A 22,910-nucleotide genomic window follows, 5' to 3' on the forward strand; every position below is an offset into this window, starting at 1 on the left:
ATAAAAGTCAAAATTATGAGATGCTAAAATTATACATCACAATAATAAGATACTAAATCATAATTATGAGATGACTTTTTATCTAATAATTTCACCTTTTTATCACAAACCTTTTTCTTTTTATCTCATAATTATGACATTTTATCTTATAATTTTTATTTTTAAACTCATAATTTATTTAGTATCTCATAGTACTTTTTATCTAATTATTACAACTTTTGTATCTCATTATTATGACTTTTTATCTTAAAATTACTTTTTAAATCTCAAAATTATGACTTTTTATAATAATCATAATTTAGATTTATTTTTTAAAAAAATTTTTTATGTGGTAGAAATGGGCTTCCAAAGTGTTAAAAGACCAAAATATCACCATTGTTTCTCTTTTATTGTTTACTGTTTCAGTAAATCCATTGATCCATTAAATATTTAATACAAAAAAATATACAAATACAAAGAGGGAGAAAGTTTGGGGCAATATTTAATAATTAATAAAGATGGTATAATAAGGCAACAAGCCACATAAATAAATAAATAACTACAGACTACAGCCCACAAACTTCATCTTTCAGTTTTTAGGCTGAAGTCTGATTAACAATGAATGAGGATAAATAATAATAACAATAATAATAATAATACATAAAGATAAAAATATGCTAATAATTGAAATAATAACGAATAATAGCTAATGTAAGATATACATTATATATACAGAATGTATATATGAATATAGTAAATGAAGGAAATTCTCCTGTGTTTGTGTTGGGTTTTCTTTTAACATTCACAACATTCATTCAATACAGTACAAGACAATTCAATGTTATATTCACAGACCTTCAACAGAGAAAGTATAAGTACAAACTAAAAAACAAAAACAGTCTTCTGGGCTTTCTTGTCTTTTGATAATTGTATTGTCTCAAAATAACAAAGGGCTGTTTGGAGATTTTGGGTTTTAAATCACAAAGTAGTATAATAAATATAATATTTACCAGTAACAAAAACAAATCAATAATGTAGATTTTTCTTGTCGAAATTTTATATTTCAAAACAATGAAGTAAAGCGGTTGAAATGTCACGTGACTGTCATGTGACTTTAACTCCAGCTCAAACTTCCGGCTCTGCGTAGAAGAGGAAGAGTTGCACGTCAGGAGCATAAAGTTTTTTTCTTTCGTTTATTTGTTGGAAAACTGAGCAGCGACTGCGTTAAACCAGCGCTACCTTCAATAGAAAAGACACAAGACCTCCAGAGTGAGTTCTAGTGACAGGTGTAAATGCTCGGGATGTCGGCGAACAGTGTGTCGTACAATGATCAGGGTGGATCTGTGGAATCTGGCGTGGACGCGGCGCAGGAGAGCATCCCAGCACCACCACCATCAGCACCGGAGCGGCGTTCGGCCTCTTCAGCACTGACTTCAAGAAGTAAGAACACTTCTGACCTCGAACACAACTCAAACAGAACACACATACAACACAATAGCCTAAAAGTTTTCCTAACCAAAGTTTACCATGGGGTTTTACTACAGTAAAGTTATTACTGTAGAAGTAAGTAACCTTGTATCCATGGTAATGCAGCTGAATGTTGTAGTGTTATACAAAATTGTCCACTAGGGGGTTGAAGCAATGTTCAGTATTGTTTTCATACTGTAATTGGCATTTTATTCTTTTAATTTTCTCCCCTTTTCTCCCCAATTTGGAATGCCCAATGGCATTGCTGTGGCTCAGGTTGTAGAGCTGGTTGTCCACTAATCACAGGGTTAGCGGTTCGATTCCTGGCCCACTTGACTCCACACTTGAAGTGTCCTTGGGCAAGACCCCAAGATGCTCCCAATGGCAGGCTAGTGCCTTGCATGGCAGCTCTGCTCTCATTGGTGTGTGTTAATGGGTGAATGAGACACATTTTGCACTTTGTAGAAACGCTAAGGTTAAAATGCGCCATATAAGTGCAGACCATTTACCTTTCCCAATGAGCTCCAAGTCCTCATTGCCTCAATCCAGGTGGCTGAGGATGAATCTCAGTTGCCCCCCCGTGTCTGAGATGTCAATCCGTGCATCTTATCACATGGCTTGTTGCCTATCTCGCGTGGAGGCTTCACGCTATTCTCTGCGGCATCAAAAACATATTGAGCTACACATAACACTAGATGCACATACGATACACAATAAGTTTTTTCATGCACTTCTAGAGTCTAAATAGATGCACAACTTACATTATTTCAGTTGTACACTCAAATGACAATGGTCATATCATACTGTTCATATGTTAAAGTTGCTATAGTTTACTTCCATGTTGTTTCTGAATCAAATAGCAATGTCAAATGTAAATCAAGTCAATCCCTGAAACAATAGCGCCACCTGTTATATGTGATAAAGATAATTCACCATTGTTGTCAATTCATCTTTGCACAAAACATTATATCATATTTATTTTTATGTATATAGCACTAATGTCTCTTGTAATAAACAAAGAAATAGATATCATGTGATAGTAAACTTATATAGATATGGAAGTGCAAAAAAACAACAACAAAAAAAAATGTATTTTTGTCCCTAAACGAGTATAATTTTGTATTTTTTTGTGTCTACAATTTTTGATTATTTTGTTTTTGTGGTACATTTATTACTAAGAGAAAGATTGAAGAATACTAAAGAGAAAAATGGATGTGGTACAGAGGGTGGAATGAGGTCCCGGGTCACTAAAGAACGGAGGTATGCGTTTAAGTGTTAAGCTTTTTATTGCCGTGTGATGAGGAGGAGGGCTTGGCCGGGCCAGGAGGGTGCACAGCCGGCACAGAATCAGATGATCAGCGTGAGAAGTTTGTTTTATGCAATCTAAAATAGAAGCATACATTATTACAGTGCAGTAGCACAATACATAGTGATATAAATGATCTAAATGAGGATTAATTGTTTTTCTTGCTCTGATTACATGATCGTTGACAGTTGGTGCATATATTTAGATAAATTATTAGGTTTTTAAAGGATGGTTTTGTGCATGTGTCCATGAGTCTAGTGCCTGATAATGTCCTGTCTTGTGTGTTATTATGCAAATGCTTTGGAAATGGGCCGTAATCTGCCCCCATCTTGTACTGTCATAATTCATTTTCAAATATATTGTTGATCGATATATTTTTACAAGGTCTTTAAGAAGGTTCCGTTAACCCTCAGAAATTTAAGCACTGATGATAATTATATATTTTCTTTTATCCTCCTTGAAAGTGTTTTTAGGAAGACACATGATTATTTTTTTTAAGCATGTTTTGTTTTGAGGTGAGTTTTGTGACATTCAATACCCCCCCACCCCCCTAACCAAAACTATTGTTGTATTTTTTTTTAATTGCTTTAAACAAATGTTGCAATTCTGATTATATAGGTGTATGACTTTCTTTCTTCTGCTGAACACAAATGAAGGTTTTTAGAAGAATATTTCAGATCTGTCGCTACATACAATGCAAGTTAATGTTGACCAGAACTTTGAATGTCAAAAAAGCCTATAAAGGCAGCATAAAAGTAATCCATAAGATTTAAGGGGTTTAGTCCATGTCTTCTGAAATGATATGACAGATGGATGAGAAAAGGATCAATATTTAAGTCCTTTTTACAATAAATCTCCCCTTTCACTTTCACTTCCACTTTCTTCTACTTTTGTTTTTGGCGATTCACATTCTCATGTACATATTACCACCTACTGGGCAAGGAGGGCAATTTATTGTTCAAAGGACTTAAGTATTGATCTGTTTCTCACCCATACCCATCAAATCACTTCAGAAGATAGAGATTTCACCACTGGAGTCATGTTGATTACTTATATGCTGCCTTAATATGCTTTTCGGAACTTCAATATTCTATCCAACATTCTTTTGCATTATATGGCCCAGAGCTCCAACAGCATTTGCATTTTGGAGAACTGATTCTCTCAATTGTCCTACTGCATAGAAAATGAATGAAAGGATATATATTTTTGTATCTCTCATTCTGGTTGCAGAGCCCCTCTTCCACTAGAGGGCAGTATATCAGTGATAACACAGCACTGTTATCCTATCACACCATACTGGCACTAAAACTGGCAAGGAAAAAAGAGTTTCCTTGTCTTACTCAGTATAAAAGAAATGGTTGAGATTGTGTCCTATCCTATAATGGGATCCCACAGGATTTTTCTTTTTTTTTAATTAAACTGCATTTGCTAAATTACAAATTTCCAAACCGGAATCCTCCCAAGATAGGAAGTCTGTTGCTGTTTACTGCATTACTGAGCCAGTTAATTGCCTAATCTGATGGGACACATGAGGGGTGTTTCATTTATTATGCCAGAAAAAAACAAGTCCACGTTGATAAATCTTTTCATAAAACCTGCTACTAGATTATTTAGATTTTTCTTTGTTATAAATAAGGGGTCGGTAACCGTTTGCTCTCTGATTCTCAATTGTAATTGCAAGAATGGAAATAAATGATTGTGCATAGGACAGCAACATTATCTCTTTTGATGTTGATGTTAAAGGCCAGATGTGATTCAGTCTTCACTTGGTTGAAGTGTCATATGTTTGATTTAAAGGACACTTTGGTTTACTCTTGAAGGAAAAAAGTATTTCAATACTGTGTTAGATAACCACTTGATTTCCAATCTGGGTGCTGAAGCAAAACCAGTTGTAGTTATTACATTCAGATTTACTCTGGAATTAGAGACTGTTGGCTTTCTGCTGTAGCTGCTGATTGCAATATGGTGTGTGTGAGCGGTATGTTAAGGGGTTGTAATGGAGGGGGTTGTTAATGTTAGGCTTTAGGCTTAACTAATCATCTCTCTCACATGACAGGAAGCAAAAGGCTGAAATCATGAGGAGAGAGGGAAGCCTTTACAAGGAGACACAAGAATACCAGCAGCGATTACGCAGTCTAAGTGAGAGAGTTTCAGGCCATTTGCCCTATCAGGCCTGCAGTTACATACTTCTATTCAAATGATTTCTTGATCATGCAAAGAAGAATATTTAGCGCTTTTTAAGCATCTAATGCGCAATAAAGTTCATAACATTTTCTTTGGTGTCCACAGAAACATTTTCCATGCAGGAAAAACCCTGTCCATGTTTCTTCAATTCTCTAAGTCCCACGTGAAGTCCTGCCCACTGATAGATAAGCCTACGTTGCGCATATGGATATTTACATATCGCGATATACACGATATAGGAAAATCTCTATCGATTGACACTTCATATTATTGCCACGATATACTGTATATCGTCATATTGCCCAGCCCTACGTGTATCAATGAACGGTCCCGCATTGACCTGGATTCAGGAACATTTGCCATTACATTACATGATCATTAAATTAAAGGGAAACTGGAGCGCTTTGTTCACTTTCAAAGTTTAAGATGAGTTGTGCTTGGTTTATATGTATATGTATATATGTATGTATGTGTGTATGACAAACATACATATGTTAGCTGAGTGAGGCCTGAGGAACTTTTAGATTTTTCTAATGTTTGAGACGGATGCTTGAAGAATTTTTTGATGTATCTAAATTGTTGTTTTTTTTTGATAAATGACAGTCTTGACTCTCACGTATTCTTGTAATTATATGCACACTTTGAGATATGTGGAAGTTTATGAGATAGTGAAAGAACTTTTGTTTTCTTTGGTGTGTATGATGAACAATGAGGATATATGAGGATCTTTGGCCCCTTTGCGCTCTGAATCGGTCAGAGCGATGCAAACCGCTCGTCTCAGCTGAAATCCTTTAGCTTGCACTGAAATTCATCCCCGACCTGGAGGACAGCAACTTCACCAGCAACCACAACTGTGGGCCTTAGGAAAAGGCAAGAAAAGGGTACGATAAATTCTCATGTGCAGGAAGCACATTTCTTTGTAATTTATTTATATTTTAGTACTTCGGTTCTTTTGAATTAAGTAGATTTAAAGGGATGTTTCACCCAAGATAAGTTTATACCTCATTTATATTTATGCGGAAGTTTGGCATAAGTCTCTGCAGATGGTGCGCGCAGCAAAGCGCTTGTAAAGTGGTGAATCTTCATGAGCAATTAAATTTAAGGGGGCTTTCACACTGGGCACATTTGCTGCCCAGTGTTGGTCTGGTTTCATACTCGCTTGATTCTATCGAACCCTGGTCCATTTGCGTTGATCTGACGTCATCGCAAACATGCATGGAGAACACAACGTGACTCATCATACTTTGTTATTTTGGTGCCATTATGCAAAGCAGAGTGAACGAAAACTGCGTATATGTGCGCTTCATGGCGTAACTCATCAGATGTCCAGGGGAAGGTGGCTTGCTGCTGCTAGCAAACTGCGTTTTCATTTGCATCTTTGTTTACACTGCAAGCTTACGCTCGTGTCCAAGGTGAAGTTATTGCCACTCTCATCTCCTATTATACCCTATCCCTATATTTATAACCTATAATAGTATTTATATATAGTATTTATAAGCTGTATAGATAGATAGACCGACATTATTTATATTGTTGATTGTATTTGTATGTTAATGTGGTGTCTTTACTTTTTTGGGACTTTCAGGAACACGTGGATCCTCGTGTGTTGTTGAAACTAATGATGTCGTCATCGGCTAAAATGCATGCACAGGTTACTTTACTTCCTGAATGAGTGCGCACCCGAGTCCGAGTTGCTTTCACATTCACGCGAGTCACACTACAGTTCCATTGCAACCGAACTCAGACCACCTCCTACAGGTAGTCTCGTGTTCGGTACCGCAGTGCGCACCCCGGTACACATGACCGTTTTCACATTACCAATTTTTCATGTGAACCGTGCTCCGTTTCGAACTAAACCGCCAGTGTGAAAGCACCCTAAGAAGGACCTGCATGAAATGTGGACCAGTTCATTGCTTGGATTGGACTTTTTATTTTATTTATATATTTTTTAGATTTGTTATAAGTTTGGTGCCTTGGTTGGTAGGTGGAAGTTGTTCCGGGCTGTTATCAGAACTAGCAGACCTGCACTGAACGACTTACCGATACAAAGAACAAAACTCTGTGGAGGTGATGAAAGTCTCAGTGTTTATTCAGTCTCTAGATAAGAGCTTCTACACTTCCTCTTAGGGGAGGCAACCACAGCCTGAGAGAATTACCACTGCCGGAGTGGATCTACTAAAGTGCATGAGTCAGCTTGATCTTAAACTGATTCCATCCATTCGTAACATTCGCCTGCTTGAATGAAAGGTTCCAACATTGCTGTTTGGACTTTACTGGACTTCCTTGAATTTCTACACCCTCTTTTCAGCTGCAACAAGTTTGTAACTTGCACTCAAAATGATGGTTAAAAGCTTTGGATCGGTCAGGAAACAACACAATGTTGAGGTCGTGTTTGATTGAGCATCTCTCAAGGAAGCAAATACCCAAGAATGCTCCAAGAATTAATTGTATTGTAACGTAGAACAGAAAGCAAGAAGATTCTTTGGAACACCAACCACGTCTTGAGAAACAGGATTGAGAGATTTTAGCCTTGTACCCATGAGAGAGTTCTGGGTAAAAACTAAATTGTGATTTATCGCGGTCTTCATTTAAACAATCCCGATATTGATTCTGAAAATCATCGGTCTTTTATTCAATGCAATGTGTGCTCATTATGTTGGCTAGATTGCAATCGACCAGTCAATTGCAAGACAACCTATGGTTCATCGGACTTAAGGTGTAAATAAAGTCTGCCTCTGTCTAGCATGTTGTTAAACAATAATAACAAGAAACGAGAGAACTGCTCATTGCTCTTTGCTGGATAACTTTAGTAGCTATTTATGCAATATAACCATACAGTGAAGTAGTTTTGTTACATTTCATTACTTTTTCAATTTTGAAATATTTAATTATAATTCTTACTGCTGTTAAAATCTAAGTTTTCTTAATTTATATCTTTGATCTAGTTTCTATTGGATTCTTGTTTCTTTGTTATAACTTTATTACTGACTGTTTAATTGACTTGGAAAAAATTACTTGATAACTTGAAATTTGGTAGTACTTTGGAATGGTATCAAAATTGGTATGAAGAATCGTGTGTAAGAAAAATGGACATTGCATCTGAAATATACCCAAATAAATTGGAATCAAAATGAATCTAAATCTGAATCGAATTGTGAAACTGTATTGATACCATACATAAAGAGGAGTGAACCACTGTAACCTTGTTATGTGCAGCCTGGTCTCTCAGATCTCAGAAATAATTGATGTGTGATGGTCACACTGGATGGCTGTGCCATTCTTGCACGTGGCCATTAACCAGATAATCGAGTCAGTCTGGAGGACGGTGCTGTCCTGTCCCTCTTTGGTCTTTGCGACTACATCGGTTTGACTTTGGTGGACGTTTCTACTTTACAGCCATCTCTCATCTTTTGCTTCTAAGACAATGTAAAAAATGAAGAACTAATCTTCTCTTCTGGTTGGATTCGGAGGAAACAATCTCACAGTTCTGTTTAAAAGTACATGGATTTGCTCAGAGGAGCTGAGTGAGGCCTGAGGAACCTTTTGATTCTTCTAATGGTTCAAGACGGATGCTTGATGGATAAATGACAGCCTTGGCCCTCACTTATTCTTGAAGTCATTTACACACTTTGAAGTGTGTGAGGTTAGATAGTGAAATCATTTTTGTTTTCTTGTGTGTGTATGATGAACGGATCTTTGGCCGCTTTACGCTCCGAAGCGTTCGGAGCGGTGCGAACAGCTCTCGTCTCAGCTGAAAACCTTCAGCTTACATTGAAATCTGACCTCAACTCAGAGGAAAGCACCCTCACCAACAACCGACAACTGTGGGCCAGAGGAAAAAGCAAGAAAAGGGTACGAGAAATGCTCATGTGCATGAAACTAAAGATTTATACTGGTTTTTATTTGTCCTGACATTCTTCAACATTTCTTTTGTAATTATTTCTATTTTAGTACTTCTGTACTTTTGAATTGTTTATATCAAATTCAAATGGTCATCATTTGCTCACACTTATGTTGTTCCAAACCTGTATGACTTTGTTTCTGGCATAAAACACGAAAGGAGATATTTAGCAGAATGTCCAAGCTGCTTATTCCCTGGTCGCCTTTTACTTTCATTGAATGAAAAGAACGACAATGAAAGGCGAACAGTAGCAGAGCAGCTTGGACATTCTACCTGGTAATTGTGTTTGTGTTCCAATCAAGAAAGAATGACAAAGAACAGGTTTGAAACAACATGAAGGTGAGTAAATGAAGACATAATTACATTTTTTTAGTTATCTATTCCTTTAAACAGGCGTATTATCTATTGATGTGATAGTCTAGATTTTGAAGTCACATTAGCCCCGTTCACACATGCAACCAGAAATCATTGAGTTGCCTTCACTGGTAAATGTTCCAAATGTGCTGTTCACACACAGCTACCATCATTGAGGAAATGTATAGGTAATGTTACAACTTCGAATTAAGGGAAATTGCTGGTTTAAAATGTACCAGTATTTTCAAAAGGGTCGTGTTCACACATGACCTCTAATCTGGAAAATCTAATTTTCTGGAAAAGGCTCTGTGTGGGAACGTGACTTTTGTAAAGCAGTTTTTTATGTAATGGCCACAATTTGCTAATTTTAGTATGATATTACTTAAGAGTGTAGATAATTCCAATTCTAGTCTCATAGAATGAATGTTACTTGAACTACATTTTTGCAAACTGAGTTTTACATGCCGCTTTCTAATTTTTGCTGCAGTTTCCTGGTGAAATTAACACTAGCGGCACGACAACAACTGCATTTTATTCACTTTCACACCAATTATGGGTACTGTGGTGGTTTTTGACTTTATAAACACGTCATTTTCACTCACAATCTGCTATGTTATTATATCAAAAAACACCTTTACTCTTAACACATAATTTGGAAAACAATATTACAGACCCACCCACATTAAGACACTTATTCCAATGTGATTCTCTGTTGCGGTAGCTCACCTGATAGTGTTTGACTTTAGACTCAAAGACCGAGCCTTGAGCCCAGACAAGGACACTTGAGACGAAAGTGAAAGTGAAGCGAAAATGCCATAGATGTGACACGAAATGATGTGCTTGCTTCAGTAAATGTGCTTTTATGTCTAATTTGTTTAAAAAAAAAAAAAAACTATCGGTTTGGTTTAGCCATTGGTTAAGAGTAAAGATGTCTGTTTTGTTCACCTCTCATTTATCGTTTAGGACACTAGGTTAGGTTTAGGCCAAAGTGTTACATTAGTGTGGTTCGTTTCGCTCATTAAAACATCCATTTAATATTCACCTTAAAAACCCTGTCTGCTTACGACATAATTTCACTCGCTTTTGGCGCCCCCACTGGACATTTTTCTGTGAAACTGCAGACAAATGTGTAATGAAGCACATAATTTTGGTTAGCAAAAATGTTGCGTAAGTTTTATGAGATCAGGCTGGATTGTTTTGTGTTTTACAAAGTCATGAAACAAATGATTGATTTTTAAGATTTTCCAGCAACATTCAACTACACTCCATATAGAGTGCAACAGTCTGGTTCCAGAAATAAATAAACCTTTAAAGACAGGTCTACCGTGAGCTCAGTAGGGCTACAACTAACAATTATTTTTATAAACGATCAATCTAACGATTATTAGAACGATTATTCGACTATTCGGCGATTAATCATTAGCTCTTAACCGATTATTCTGCTTGTGTCCCGAATTAAAAGTTGTATTAAACGTGCTTATTAACAATAAAGAGGAAAACAAATCTTTTAAAAATACCTCTAAATGACATTCACTGAATTAAAGGGGGAAAATACTTTTTTATTAAGTTTAGTTCAGTAAAGAAATTCACTGCAAAATAATCCTATCGTATCAAGTGTTTTTGTCTTGTTTTCCCATTTAAAATAGTCTAAAAATCCTTAAAACAAGATACATGTAATTGAGAAGCATCATAAAAGATATTTAGACTTGCTTTAAGAGAATGTATCTTAAATATAAGTGTATTTTGTATATACGTGTATACTTCTGCGAGTGCAGTAAAGACAAAATATACTTATATTCAAGACCTATTCTCTAAAAGCAAGTCTAAATATCTGATATGCTGCTTCTCAGGCAAATGCATCTTTTTTTTTTTTAAAAGGATTTTTAGATATTTTAAAATATTAGTATTTTTAATATTATATTCAATATTCTCAGATAACAATTTTTTCTTCTGCAGTATAGCTGCTAAAAACTTTATGTTGTTTTAAGAGTTTTACATATTTATATTGGAAATCAAGCCAAAACAAATCAAAAACATATTTTGTTGCAGCGTATAATGGGATGAAGACTTCCTCTCTCACCTTTCTGTTCATTTCAGTCCATCTTTAACACACAAAAAAAACAAACTCTCTCGTATTAATAAAGCTGCTTATTGCCAATTTTCTTCACGATAACAAATGCACAGTGACATATATTATGATTCAATAAGTCGCGAGCCATCACGTTATAATCTAGCTGCATTAAGCGTGCTCATTCGAGGGATGAGCGTCCCCGCAACAGAGTCTGTATCAGCCGGATGCAGTTTCAATCTCTCCCCCTCAGATCGGGACATTCGCGCAACTCATAGAAGAGGCGCTGACCGCACCGAAAAATGCCAGTTTGTAGTTATTTACATGATCTGCTTCCATATTATTTGAACTATAATAAAGATATAACGCATTAAATGTAATTGCATTTAAGATGTAACGTTGGCTTTACCTTTGCTCCACTTATTCCACAACGAGAGTGCTTCTGTATTTACTTATTTAGTATTTTTGAATTATAATTCCCTCATACTTTGCGATCTACATCACCTGAAGCTGTTTGGAAGGTTTAGAGTGCATCTGGACTGTGAGGTGTGTAAGTCAGGTGCAAGCTGAAGTGCTGCTCTCATCATTAGAGATTAAAATGATCTCATGTTACATTAAATTAGGTCGACTATTCGACAACAAAAATGTTTGTCGAAATGTTTTATTGTAGACGTTGTCGATAATGTCGACTAATCGTTTCAACCCTAGAGCTCCGAGGTTGTTTAGCGATGGTGTATGCTTGTGTTGAAGCCATCTGTCAGCATTAGCTGTTTCTACTTGTTTAATAGCATAATTCCTGGTGAAGAACTGCACTGCCGGTGATTCTGAAGAGAAACAATCCACCAGTCAGTGAACCACAGCAAACAAATTGTGCAAAATGAGGTCTGCAGCGACTGCCCACTCTCTGGACGCACTGTGAATGATGCAATCGGTCGGTCTCCCATCACTCTCAAACGGATACATTTCTATATATCTGAATGTTTTGCATTAAAAGTAAAATATGTTGTTTCTGTACTTATATTCAACAACTTTAAATCAATCGTTTTAGATTTTTCCATCGTTTTTAATTCGATTATGTCATCCGAAATGTTTCATGGGATTCTAGTTAATTCCATTATTAAAGAGAGTAAGTACATGAACCGTCATCTTTTTGTCAATTTATGCTTGAAATCTAAGTTTGTAATGGTATGATTCTCCTCAGAGATGGTTGGTTTGATTCATGGCTTAGAAATCTCTTATGAAGGATTTTATTAAATTCCTATGGGGAAAAATAATGGGAAAAACATTTCAGGAACACTTCAGGCGGCTGCAACAGTGGATTGGCACCGTTGCGTTCTATTGCTTGGATAATAGTTTCTCTGTATCTATATAATCTGAAAACACATTGTATGATGCTAAACTGCTTCCCTCTGGTAGCTGTCTGAAGAACGTGGCTCTCACATGGTACATCTGTAAGGGATGAGTGAGTGAGTGAGTGAGTGAGTGAGTGAGTGAGTGAGTGAGTGAGTGAGTGAGTGAGTGAGTGAGTGAGTGAGTGAGTGTCTCTCTCTAATAAATCTATGGCTGTTCGTCTGCTGAATGGAAATGGTATTGTGGGTTTCCTGAATTCTTCATCTTTAGTGTTTGTAGGGCTGTGGTTCAGTTTGTGTCAGCTCACTTTTAAAGTATGGTCATTGTGTGGGGTTCTGGACCTGTGCTGCACAGATTGGCAAGTCCAAATCAGAGGTGTGTGATCTTTCACTTTAAACCAGTGTCTTGATGGAATAATCTGCTAAAGTCTGTAGCTTTTGTGATCCTGGACTGAATTTGAATTTTTGTAACATTGAAAGAAATGGATGAATTTATCTTCAGTACATTAATTTTCTAGATATGGAAATTGGCTGAATCGTTTCTTTATTAAATGACAATGTTACAATTGTTTCAGCCAAAATACTATAATTACAGCAACAGTTATTGTTACTATTGCAAAATCATAATGAATTTAATATGTGATCTTTAAACATTGTAAAGGGCCGTTCAGACTAGAGGTCAACCGATAGAGGACTTTGCCTAGACCGATAATGAAGATGGTGGAAATGGCCAATAAAGGATTAATCGGCCAATGGTTTTTAAAAATGGATTTATATATAATGTTAAATATTTTCTTTTGTCTTTTGCTACTGTGACTGGCACAGACAAAGAAGCTCTTCAGATCTGGTGCATAACTTGGGACTTTTAACTATAAATAAGCCCAAAACACACTAGGTACTCTTATAGCCTATATATTCACCAGATGAGGTTAAATTATAAATAAGTTTAATTATTATTCACAAGATTTTAAGTTTGAGGCATGATTTATGTGCTGACAGGGCACGTTTTTTCATATAGTCACATTTTTCTTTGCATGCCCTCAATTTAATGATGAACACTTGATCATCTAATCAAAATATGCACAAGTGAGGATAAAAATATGAATGAAAATTGACAATAATGAAAGATTTAGATATGTTATGCAGAACGGACTACAAAACGGCACTGCGATATGAAAAAGACTGTTCTGGTGCTCTGTAGCGCCGGCCAGAAGACAACAGTTTAAAAAGGTATTGGGCAGGATAAGTGGGGTCCAGAGTGATTTTTTCCAGCCCTTGTCCTCACTCTGGAAGTGTACAGTTCTTGAAGGGGGGGAAGGGAGCAACCAATAAGCCTCTCAGCAGTCTGAACTGTCCTTTTGTAGTCTTCTGATGTCTGATTCTGTAGCTGAAACCAAACCAGACTTAAAGACTGCTGAGTAGAACTGTATCATCAGGTCCTGTGGCAGGTTGAACATGGCATCTAAAAAAAACAGGGCGCTCCTGTGCAAGATGCTAAAAATACAGCAAGATGTATTGCAACTGTCAAAGATGTCAAACTAGGGCATGTTTATATGGAAAAACAATTGAAAACAGCATGGGCGGATGTAAAAACACGTTTGGTGTTAACCGCTCTGAAGAAGCTTTCAGAATCTTTTTGACTTAATTTTGTTATTTTTTTGGAAGTTAGTGGTGGCTACTACCAAGTTGCCACAGTTGACAATTAGGTACAATAATACGAAATTGTCTCTTTCTCTGAAGGAATGAAGACTTGAAGGAGATGCTGGAAAGCAACAAGGAGTCTCTGAAACTGGAGGCCATGAAGAGAATAGTCGGGGTAAGTAACTGAGAGCATTAAACAACTTTTTGTAATTACACATTTGGCTTTTACTGATGCATATACCCTAATTTAACAAACTTTGTGCTTAAGGTTATTATGTGTATATTAGGCTGGGCGATAGGATGATGTTATCGGATATCGATGATGTCTTACAAAGATCCAGATGCCGGTTGCGACACTCATTGACAGACGATTATCGACAATATCAGGAAATGGCAAAACGTTGGATCTGGGAAGTCACCAAATATATTAAACAGTAGCCGAGTGTGTGAAACTAGCACCCGCCACCCTCAAAATACGACGAGGCTGAATCCGGTTTTTCACGTAAAGCGTTTGAGAATGTCCCGCTTCTCGTCCAAATGTATTTCATGCACGGGTAACTTTGCTGATCTGCCTGCTGCAGGCGGGCGACCTGTAAGACATCTCGGAGTGACGCATGACAAGAAATGCTGTTAGTCACCAAGACACGAGCTTGAAGAAACACACCGTATTATATTTTGAAAAACAGCCATCAATGCTTGTGTCTGATTCGCTGTTTGTTCAGAGATGTGCTGCGCGAGAATATAAATAGTTTTCACTCTTCTTTTTCTCACTTTCATTCATCTGAAAACTGTTTGCAAGAATGGTGTCATCTATGAGAATGCTGCAAATTATCTCCGATCCTCTCAGCGGTGCTGTGAGTTTAGTTTGCTTTATTTCCACCATAAAGTAATACAAGACACGTTCACCTTGAACCTAAACTTGAGTTCCGTTTTATTTTCTTTAGGCAGCATTAACTGTATTAACAAAACTCAATACAAACACATTCGATAAGAACACCCATTTGGCAGCATTATTTTGGACACACAAGGGAATTTATTAGGCTTGTTTATTATGGTTATTAGTGTTTTCACATTTATAATTGTCTTTAGTTCTTAATCTGTAGGCTGTAAGTAATTTTCCACCTGGTGTCGTTGACGGATCCTTGCGTGAAGCAAAGGGGGCCGTTATAGACCGTAAATGTTTGGATTTGGGGAGGCGGTTAAATACGATTTTTTTTTTTATCCCTTTGCTATTTTATTGCTATTTACGTTTAGTTTAAAGTGCCATTTGAATTTAGAAATGTCTTTTTGTTTGTTTTTCATGCTTCAATAAATTAATTAAATATTTAAAGCAAAAAAAAATAACCGACCTTCGGCAGGGGGGTTGACGATATAATCGTATATCGCCATATTTTTTAAGGTGATTATCAATAAAATAATTTGTACTTATCGCTCAGCCCTAGTCTATATTACCATAATTCGATTTACCGTAATTTCCGGACTATTGAGCGCACCTGAATATAAGCCGCACCCACTGATTTTTAAATAAAATATTATTTTGAACATAAATAAGCCGCACCTGTCTATAAGCCGCAGGTGCCTACCGGTACATTGAAACAAATGAACTTTACTCAGGCTTTAACGAAACACGGTGTGGCAGCGGGGTGTGGTCAAGCGCCCATCCGGGAGAAAAGCGGTAAAGCGCTTACACCTGAGCTAAATTATGTCTAACACCGGTGTCTAATTTCAGTAAGCATGGGGAGAGCGGCATAAAAAGGCAGCAGCCACAGAGCTGAGAGAGTGACACACGTCAGTCTAGTGTTGGCGCATAGAAGAATTGAGAAACTTTATAAAATTGATTAAACATTGCTGTGGCCATTAAAAGCCTTACCTGGAACGTCAAGTGCCCTGCTGAAAACTGTCACACTGGTGCCCGTGTGACAGTTTTCCCAAGAAGGACACGTGAAGCAGGGCACTTGAAATTAGACACCGGTGTTAGACATAATTCAGCGCAGGTGTAAGCGCCCTTACAGCTTTTCTCTCCCGGACGGGCGCTTGACCACGCCCCCGCTGCCACACACGGCTTGTAATAAAACATTTGCAGTAAACAGTAGCCTACCAAGTCATTGGTCACTATCTTCCTCGTCCTGTGCACTGAAACCACTGAAGTCATCTCCTTCGGTGTCGGAGTATAGCCTCAGATTTAGTTGTCTTTTTGCATTGAGTCAATTCCTCACGCTGCTGTTTCCAGCGTCTTATCATCGACTCATTAAGACCAAGCTCCCGTGCAGCAGCTCTATTTCCTTTTCAACAGCCAGATCAATCGCCTTCAACTTGAAAGCAGCATCATATGCGTTTCTCCATGTCTTTGCCATGGTGAGGGTGACAAAATGACTACCGTAGGCCTAATCAGAATGATGGGAAGTTTGAGCGCGCTCGATTTAATCTAAACTGTAAACAAAAAAAGTTGTTTTGACCTTAACCCGTTCGGCAATTTCATTGGTCTAATGAAAGCTTCACGCCGCCAAAAAACTGAGCACGTCACAGAATGTTTTTTATTTATTTATTTATTTATTTTTTTATAAAATTTGAAAGCGGGAAAAATCCATATATTAGCCGCGTCATTGTATAAGCCGCGAGGTTCAAGGCGTGGGAAAAAAGTTGCGGCTTATAGTCCGGAAATTACGGTATCCAAATACTTTATCCAGTTTAAGTACATTTCACTAAAGAGTCTTAGACTGACTTTTTTTCTTCTGGAAATGTTAAACTCTGTTGAGGATTAATATAATATGTGTCTGTGACAGAGAACTGAAGTAATTTATTTCCATGGTAACTAACAACCCATGAATTACAGTTGATTACAGTGTTAATTAACGTGAGACGTTTACTCTCAGGTTGGGTTTAGTCAACTGTAGGGTAGTTAATTCTGTCTGATTAACATACTTCCTCTTCTCTCTATCAGCTGATTGCGAAGGGAAAGAATACGTCTGAACTTTTCCCTGCAGTGGTGAAGAACGTCGCAAATAAAAACATTGAGGTAAGAGAGAGACATTTTTAAAACACGACCCACCGAAGTTAGGTTAACAGCTACACACATACCCATGTTCCCAAAGTCACATTCATTTCCTTGAATGCATTTTTTTTCATTTTTTTTACGTTTTCGCATGTCTGGCGTTCCAATGTGTAAGGGGCATAAACTTTGAAAAATCAATGCCTTTTCAGTTGAGCTGCCATATGGAAATATTTAAAAATGCGATTAACGCTTTAACCAATTTTCACATTACATTCTGACAAGTTCGGAAGACTGGTTGAAATAGTGTGAAACCTTTGTGATGTGTCAGTTACAGTGACATACACCACTCACAGTGCTGTGTCGATGATGTGCTGTGTCGATACCTTTTTAACTGTGTTTTTTTGTTGTTGTACAAAACATACCTAGATGGGACTTTTGATAAGTCTCATTCACACGACACAGTGGAGTGAAGCGTCAGCATTTCCATGCCGCCACATTGCACTTCCATCTTACTGAAAAATTTGGATGAAATATAATTTACTGTTCGTGCTCAGCGCAAGCTCTCAGAGCAAAACAAGACGTTCTCTGCAGCGCTTTAAATGTGGATTTTAAAACAGCACAAATCATGTGAGATTCGGCTACACTATTGCTGTAGCAAAGTGAATAGCCACGATTAATATTGTGGAGGATAAGAGTTTAAGAGATTTAACCTGTTGATATGCAATCCCCCCCCCGGCGGTAGTGACGTAATTCTGCTTATATTTAATATATAATTTACCATCTATAAATGTAAATAATGTTAACAAATTATACATTTTTTCAAAGGTCTAAGGGTTCAACATTGATATCCGATAGCAATGCTCCAGAAACAGCAATTTAATTATTTGTGCCAGGAGTACAAATGAAAACATGCAATATCAAAACGGGACTTCATACCTTTGTTATGAAAACACGATCGCCAGATGAATCCAGTTCGCCACACTTGCGTCAATTGTCCATGACAAGCGTTCATTGAAAAACATCCAATAGCACTTTTTGTCCATAAAAGTGATAAATCTGAGAAATATTGATATATTCTCCATTGTTTACATGAGATCTCACCTGAAAGAATTACCCTTCGTCATCGTTCTTCAACAAACTATGCAATCTGAGCAGCATTCATGTGGTAAAACTGTAGAGCCTGTCTATTTTTAAAAATGTGGTGTAGTTTTATTCAGAATAGCCAAGCAGTCCTGTCAGATTTTGTGTCGTCTTGAAAGGCGGAGCCTTAATTTTACTCTGTACGCTTCCAGCGATTATACAGAGATAAAAGCTCATAGGAACCTCATATTTTTTGTTTGATCATCTTCAAATTTGAAACAGAACTTCTTTAGACTCGTGGCTTTGAGAACATTGTATTTCTGGGTTGTCTTTGCACTTTTATTATTGTTTTTTTAGTTTGTTCAGCACAAAATATTTCCATTACTATAAACTTCAGCTTCTCTAACTTTAAAAAATGACAACATATATTAATTCTGAAACTTGGGAAATAAAGCCCAAAGTGTCTTCTTTCAAAAGGGGTCCAGTAAATACAACCATTTAAGTTCAGGTATGTCATTTTCATGGTTTGTGCTCAAAAAGGGGTGCGTATCAACAGGTTAATGACCATTGCAATAAATACTTAACCTATGGGGTCTAGTTAATTAATTTTGTCAACCCCCCATTTAGACTTTGAAAAACATTTTAATCTACTTGAATTTGTGCTATTTTAGGGCATTTTTATCTTTATAGTGTGGAATACTTTGTTTGGAAAATGTTAATAAACCATTAATGTTACATATTTCTTTTCTTTTCTAAGAAATAACTTTTGATAAGAAAATAAGTATATATAGAGTCAAATTTAAGCACTTTTAAATCTGCGATTATTTGCGATTAAACTATGAAAAATCATGCGATTAATTGTGATCAAACGGACAGTAGTAGTTTTCAGCCGAAGACATATGGTACGTAACGTACGAAAAAGTGTGGGTGTGGCCTCAACGCTGAATCCTACATTAAATGTCGTTCAAATTTTAGGATGTTTTTTTGTCCTGTTTGGATTGATTTCTACTCCAAGTATAATTGATTAAATCTATTAATTCCAGATCTAGCAAACTCAAGATTTAAAAATATAAAAATATATATATATACTTATCCAGCTATAATAAACAACTGGAAATTCAGGTTACACTCCAATAACACAAACACGGGTATATACTCACAACTGCTCAAAACAGTTGCAAAATGGCGATTTTTTTAATCCATTGTCCTCGCTGTGTTTTTATGGTCTATTGTGATTTGAAAGTGGAAATCGACCCAATAACACACAGACATTCAGCAGCCGGCAGGTTCCCTGTAGACACGGAACCTAATGCGCATTATTTTTGATCAGGCATCTGACTGGGCGGCTCTAAATTGATGAAGAGTGAATGTTTTGGGGGGTCGACATAGAAAAAGGAAAGTTTGAGAGGAGGAGGATGAAAAAGAGTATCAAGCTGAAGTGGTCGGCTGGTGTTTTGAGGGCCTGCTGTGTAATTGGTGGTCCAGGGGCACAGTCACGTTTTCTCTCTCCACCACGTCTGACTCTCTGCACTGGGTAGCTGTGTGCTGAACACCGCCTCTGTCTGGAGCTTAGAGATGCAGGGACACTGGCATTGATCCACACACACACACACACACACACACACACACACACACACACACACACACACATACATGGCCACAGGTGCTACTGCTAAGTGCATTAATTCACTCAATGCAGTTTTACACACACACAATTATATGCTCAAATGCACACTCAGGAAATTATATAGACAGTATGCACACAGGCACGCACACACACGCAAACACACAGTGTTGGGAAAGCTACTTTAAAACTTAACTTGAAGTAGTTAACCTACAGTCAAGTTGCTGTTTTACAATAGTAGTTAGGTACACTACAACTACTAACAAGAAGTAGCTAACTACATTGAGGCTATTTTAGGAAGCAAATATGTTTAAATGTATAACAATTGGAGGATATTTTTTAGATATTTCAGCGGTCTGAAGTGCAGAATTAAATAGTATCACCTGATGGTTTTTATAGTTTCTATGTAGGGTGACAGTATTACATTTAACATGTATGATAGATAATATGTTTAAAGGTGTAATATGTAAAATCTTTCATGTAATATTCGCCTTTTTTTGCCAATGTGTGTACGACTTGTAATGCAACTTATAAAATGAGTCCTTCCCGGACTTCCTAGGTTGCCTATTAAAGCCTGTAGGCTGATTTTCATGCGAAGGGAGCGGGTCGGTTTTGCCGGGAAAATCCAAAGGATGTGACGTTTATGTGTGCTCCTGAGAGCCTTGCCTCAGTGCTTCTGCTATTCAACAGTGACATCAAACTGCAACACTTGGTAACGTTATCTTAGAGATGGAATCCAGCAACCTTCCGGCTCCCAGCACAACATTGACATTAACCTGACTTTTAGTATAAAGAGAAGAGCGAGGAGTCAATTTTAATCTGTAATTATTCAGCAAGGTAAACTACAATAATACATGAAATGAATGCTAGACAATGTTCAAGATAATGCAAAAAGACCCATTCTTTAATGTAACATAACTTGGTTATACAGAAAATATATACATTCTGTTATTATAAAACAATAGCACATCGATATATCAAAATTACAGTTAGCTAGCTAACGCTGACATAGGCTATCGTATAAATGCAGTCAATGATGAGTACCTACCGGCAGTGATCTGAGGAGGGACAAACCACAAACCGGCGACAGGTTGTTGAGCGCCCAATGCTCAACAATGCGCGGTGGCAATGAAGGCTTTCTCGTCTAGTCCGAACCGACAGAAGGTCTACTGTGGCACAAGTCACAATTTTTATGATGGTTATGGGCGGAATGTGTCACAACACACAGTGCATTGCACCTTGCTGCCTATGGAGCTGCATAGCTGCAGACAGGTCAGAGTGCCCATGGTGACCCTTGTCCACCGTCGAAAGTGCATACAATGGGCACACGAGCGTCGGAACTGGGCCTCGGAGCAGTGGAATAAGGTCACCTGGTCCCAATTTCTTTTACATCACATGGATGGCCTTGTACGTGTGCACTGTATACCTGGCGAAGCGATGGCACCAGGATGCACTGTGGGAAAACGACAAGCCGGTGGAGGGAGTGTGATGCACTGGGCAATGTTCTCTTGGATACACTGGGTCCAGCCATTCATGTGGACGTCAATTTGACATGTACCACCTACCTAAACATCGTTGCAGACCAGGTGCTCCCCTTCATGTCAATGGTATTCCCTGATGGCAGTGGCCTTTTTCAGTAGGATAATGCACCCTGCCACACTGCACACAATGTTCGGGAATGGTTTGAGGAACATGATGAAGAGTTCCTGTGTCCTGGCCTTCCAGATTCCACAGATCTCAATCCGATTGAGCATCTGTGGGATGTGTTGGACCAACAAGTCCAACCTTGGACCAACCTCGGCAGCTCCAACCTTGCAACTTACAGGACTTGAATGGCCTGCTGCTAATGTCTTGGTGCCAGATACCACAGGACAACTTCAGGAGTCTTGTAGGGTCCACGCCTCGACAGGTCAGTGGTGTTTTGTGGGCACGTGGAGGACCAACATCATATTAGGGAAGTGGTTATAATCTTTTGGCTCATCAGTGTATATTTTGGATCAGTTATTGTATTGCATTTATTCCTCTAAAAAGTCTGAAAACACACATTTAATATAATTTTTTTAATTTGCTCTGTTAAAATCTGAAATGTTCTTGTAATTTGGCAGCGGGCTACTGAGGGCAGTTAATGCAATAAGAATTTATTTTCTTATTTTCATATAATTTTTTTCTCAAAAGTACTAAAAGAATTGTTACTAGAACTGGAATCATTAAGAGGAATTGGAATCAGAACCGGAATTGTAAATTATTTGACAATTCCCATCCCTAGTGACACGTTATGGAGGACAACATGCAAAAATAATAAATAAATACATAAATAAATAAATGTAATAATAAGAAAATAAATAAAGGAATAAATGTCTTGATAGAACAAATATAATTAGTTTTAATTAAAGTTATTCCTGAATTTATTTTTGTATGACTTTTTTCCTTTATTATATTCTCTTTTTATTTTTATTCTTTAAAACTTTATTTATTTTTAATTAGTTTTTTTATTATAATTTATTTATGCATTCATTTATTTTTATATTTAAATATTCCCATATTTAGTTATTTTTTGTATTTATTCTTACATTTCTGTCTCTTGTATGATAATGATGTGGGCGGGTCCTGCTTACCATTGGCTTATTGTAGATTGAAGCGTGTGCTCGATTACTCCTGACTTGTTTTGATGTGATGTTAGGTCATAGGCTATTTCTGGGGCTAAAAAAATAAGAGCTTAAGTCAATCCAAGATTTATTGGTTGTACTAAAATCACAAAATAAATGGGGAGCTGTTTCTTCAACAAATCCACAAAATGAGCAAGTTTCATAAATGATACGATTTAAACTTATTATTTTCTTTTTCTGTGAATATAACTTCCGCAAATCCATACTATTGATTTCTGTTGTTATGATGTTTCATTGTAAAAGATACAACCATGCTTCATTTCCCTGATCCTTTATGTATGCATGTGTATATACAAGTT

The 22,910-nt window shown here is 37.2% G+C and overlaps 1 protein-coding gene across 1 annotated transcript in view; it reads left to right on the plus strand.

Moving 5' to 3' along the window:
* The first annotated feature begins 1,136 nt into the window (after positions 1–1,136).
* The window catches only part of LOC127627621 (AP-3 complex subunit beta-1-like), a 105,703-nt gene continuing 83,929 nt past the window's right edge, over positions 1,137–22,910 (plus strand). Inside the window, 3 exon segments of the mRNA XM_052104081.1 lie at positions 1,137–1,419; positions 14,349–14,424; positions 17,191–17,265. Of these exon segments, the coding sequence (XP_051960041.1) occupies positions 14,368–14,424; positions 17,191–17,265 (132 nt within the window). The 5' untranslated portion in view covers positions 1,137–1,419; positions 14,349–14,367.

The sequence above is a fragment of the Xyrauchen texanus genome, chromosome 34 (assembly GCF_025860055.1).
Source record: "Xyrauchen texanus isolate HMW12.3.18 chromosome 34, RBS_HiC_50CHRs, whole genome shotgun sequence".
Taxonomy (NCBI): Eukaryota; Metazoa; Chordata; class Actinopteri; order Cypriniformes; family Catostomidae; genus Xyrauchen; species Xyrauchen texanus.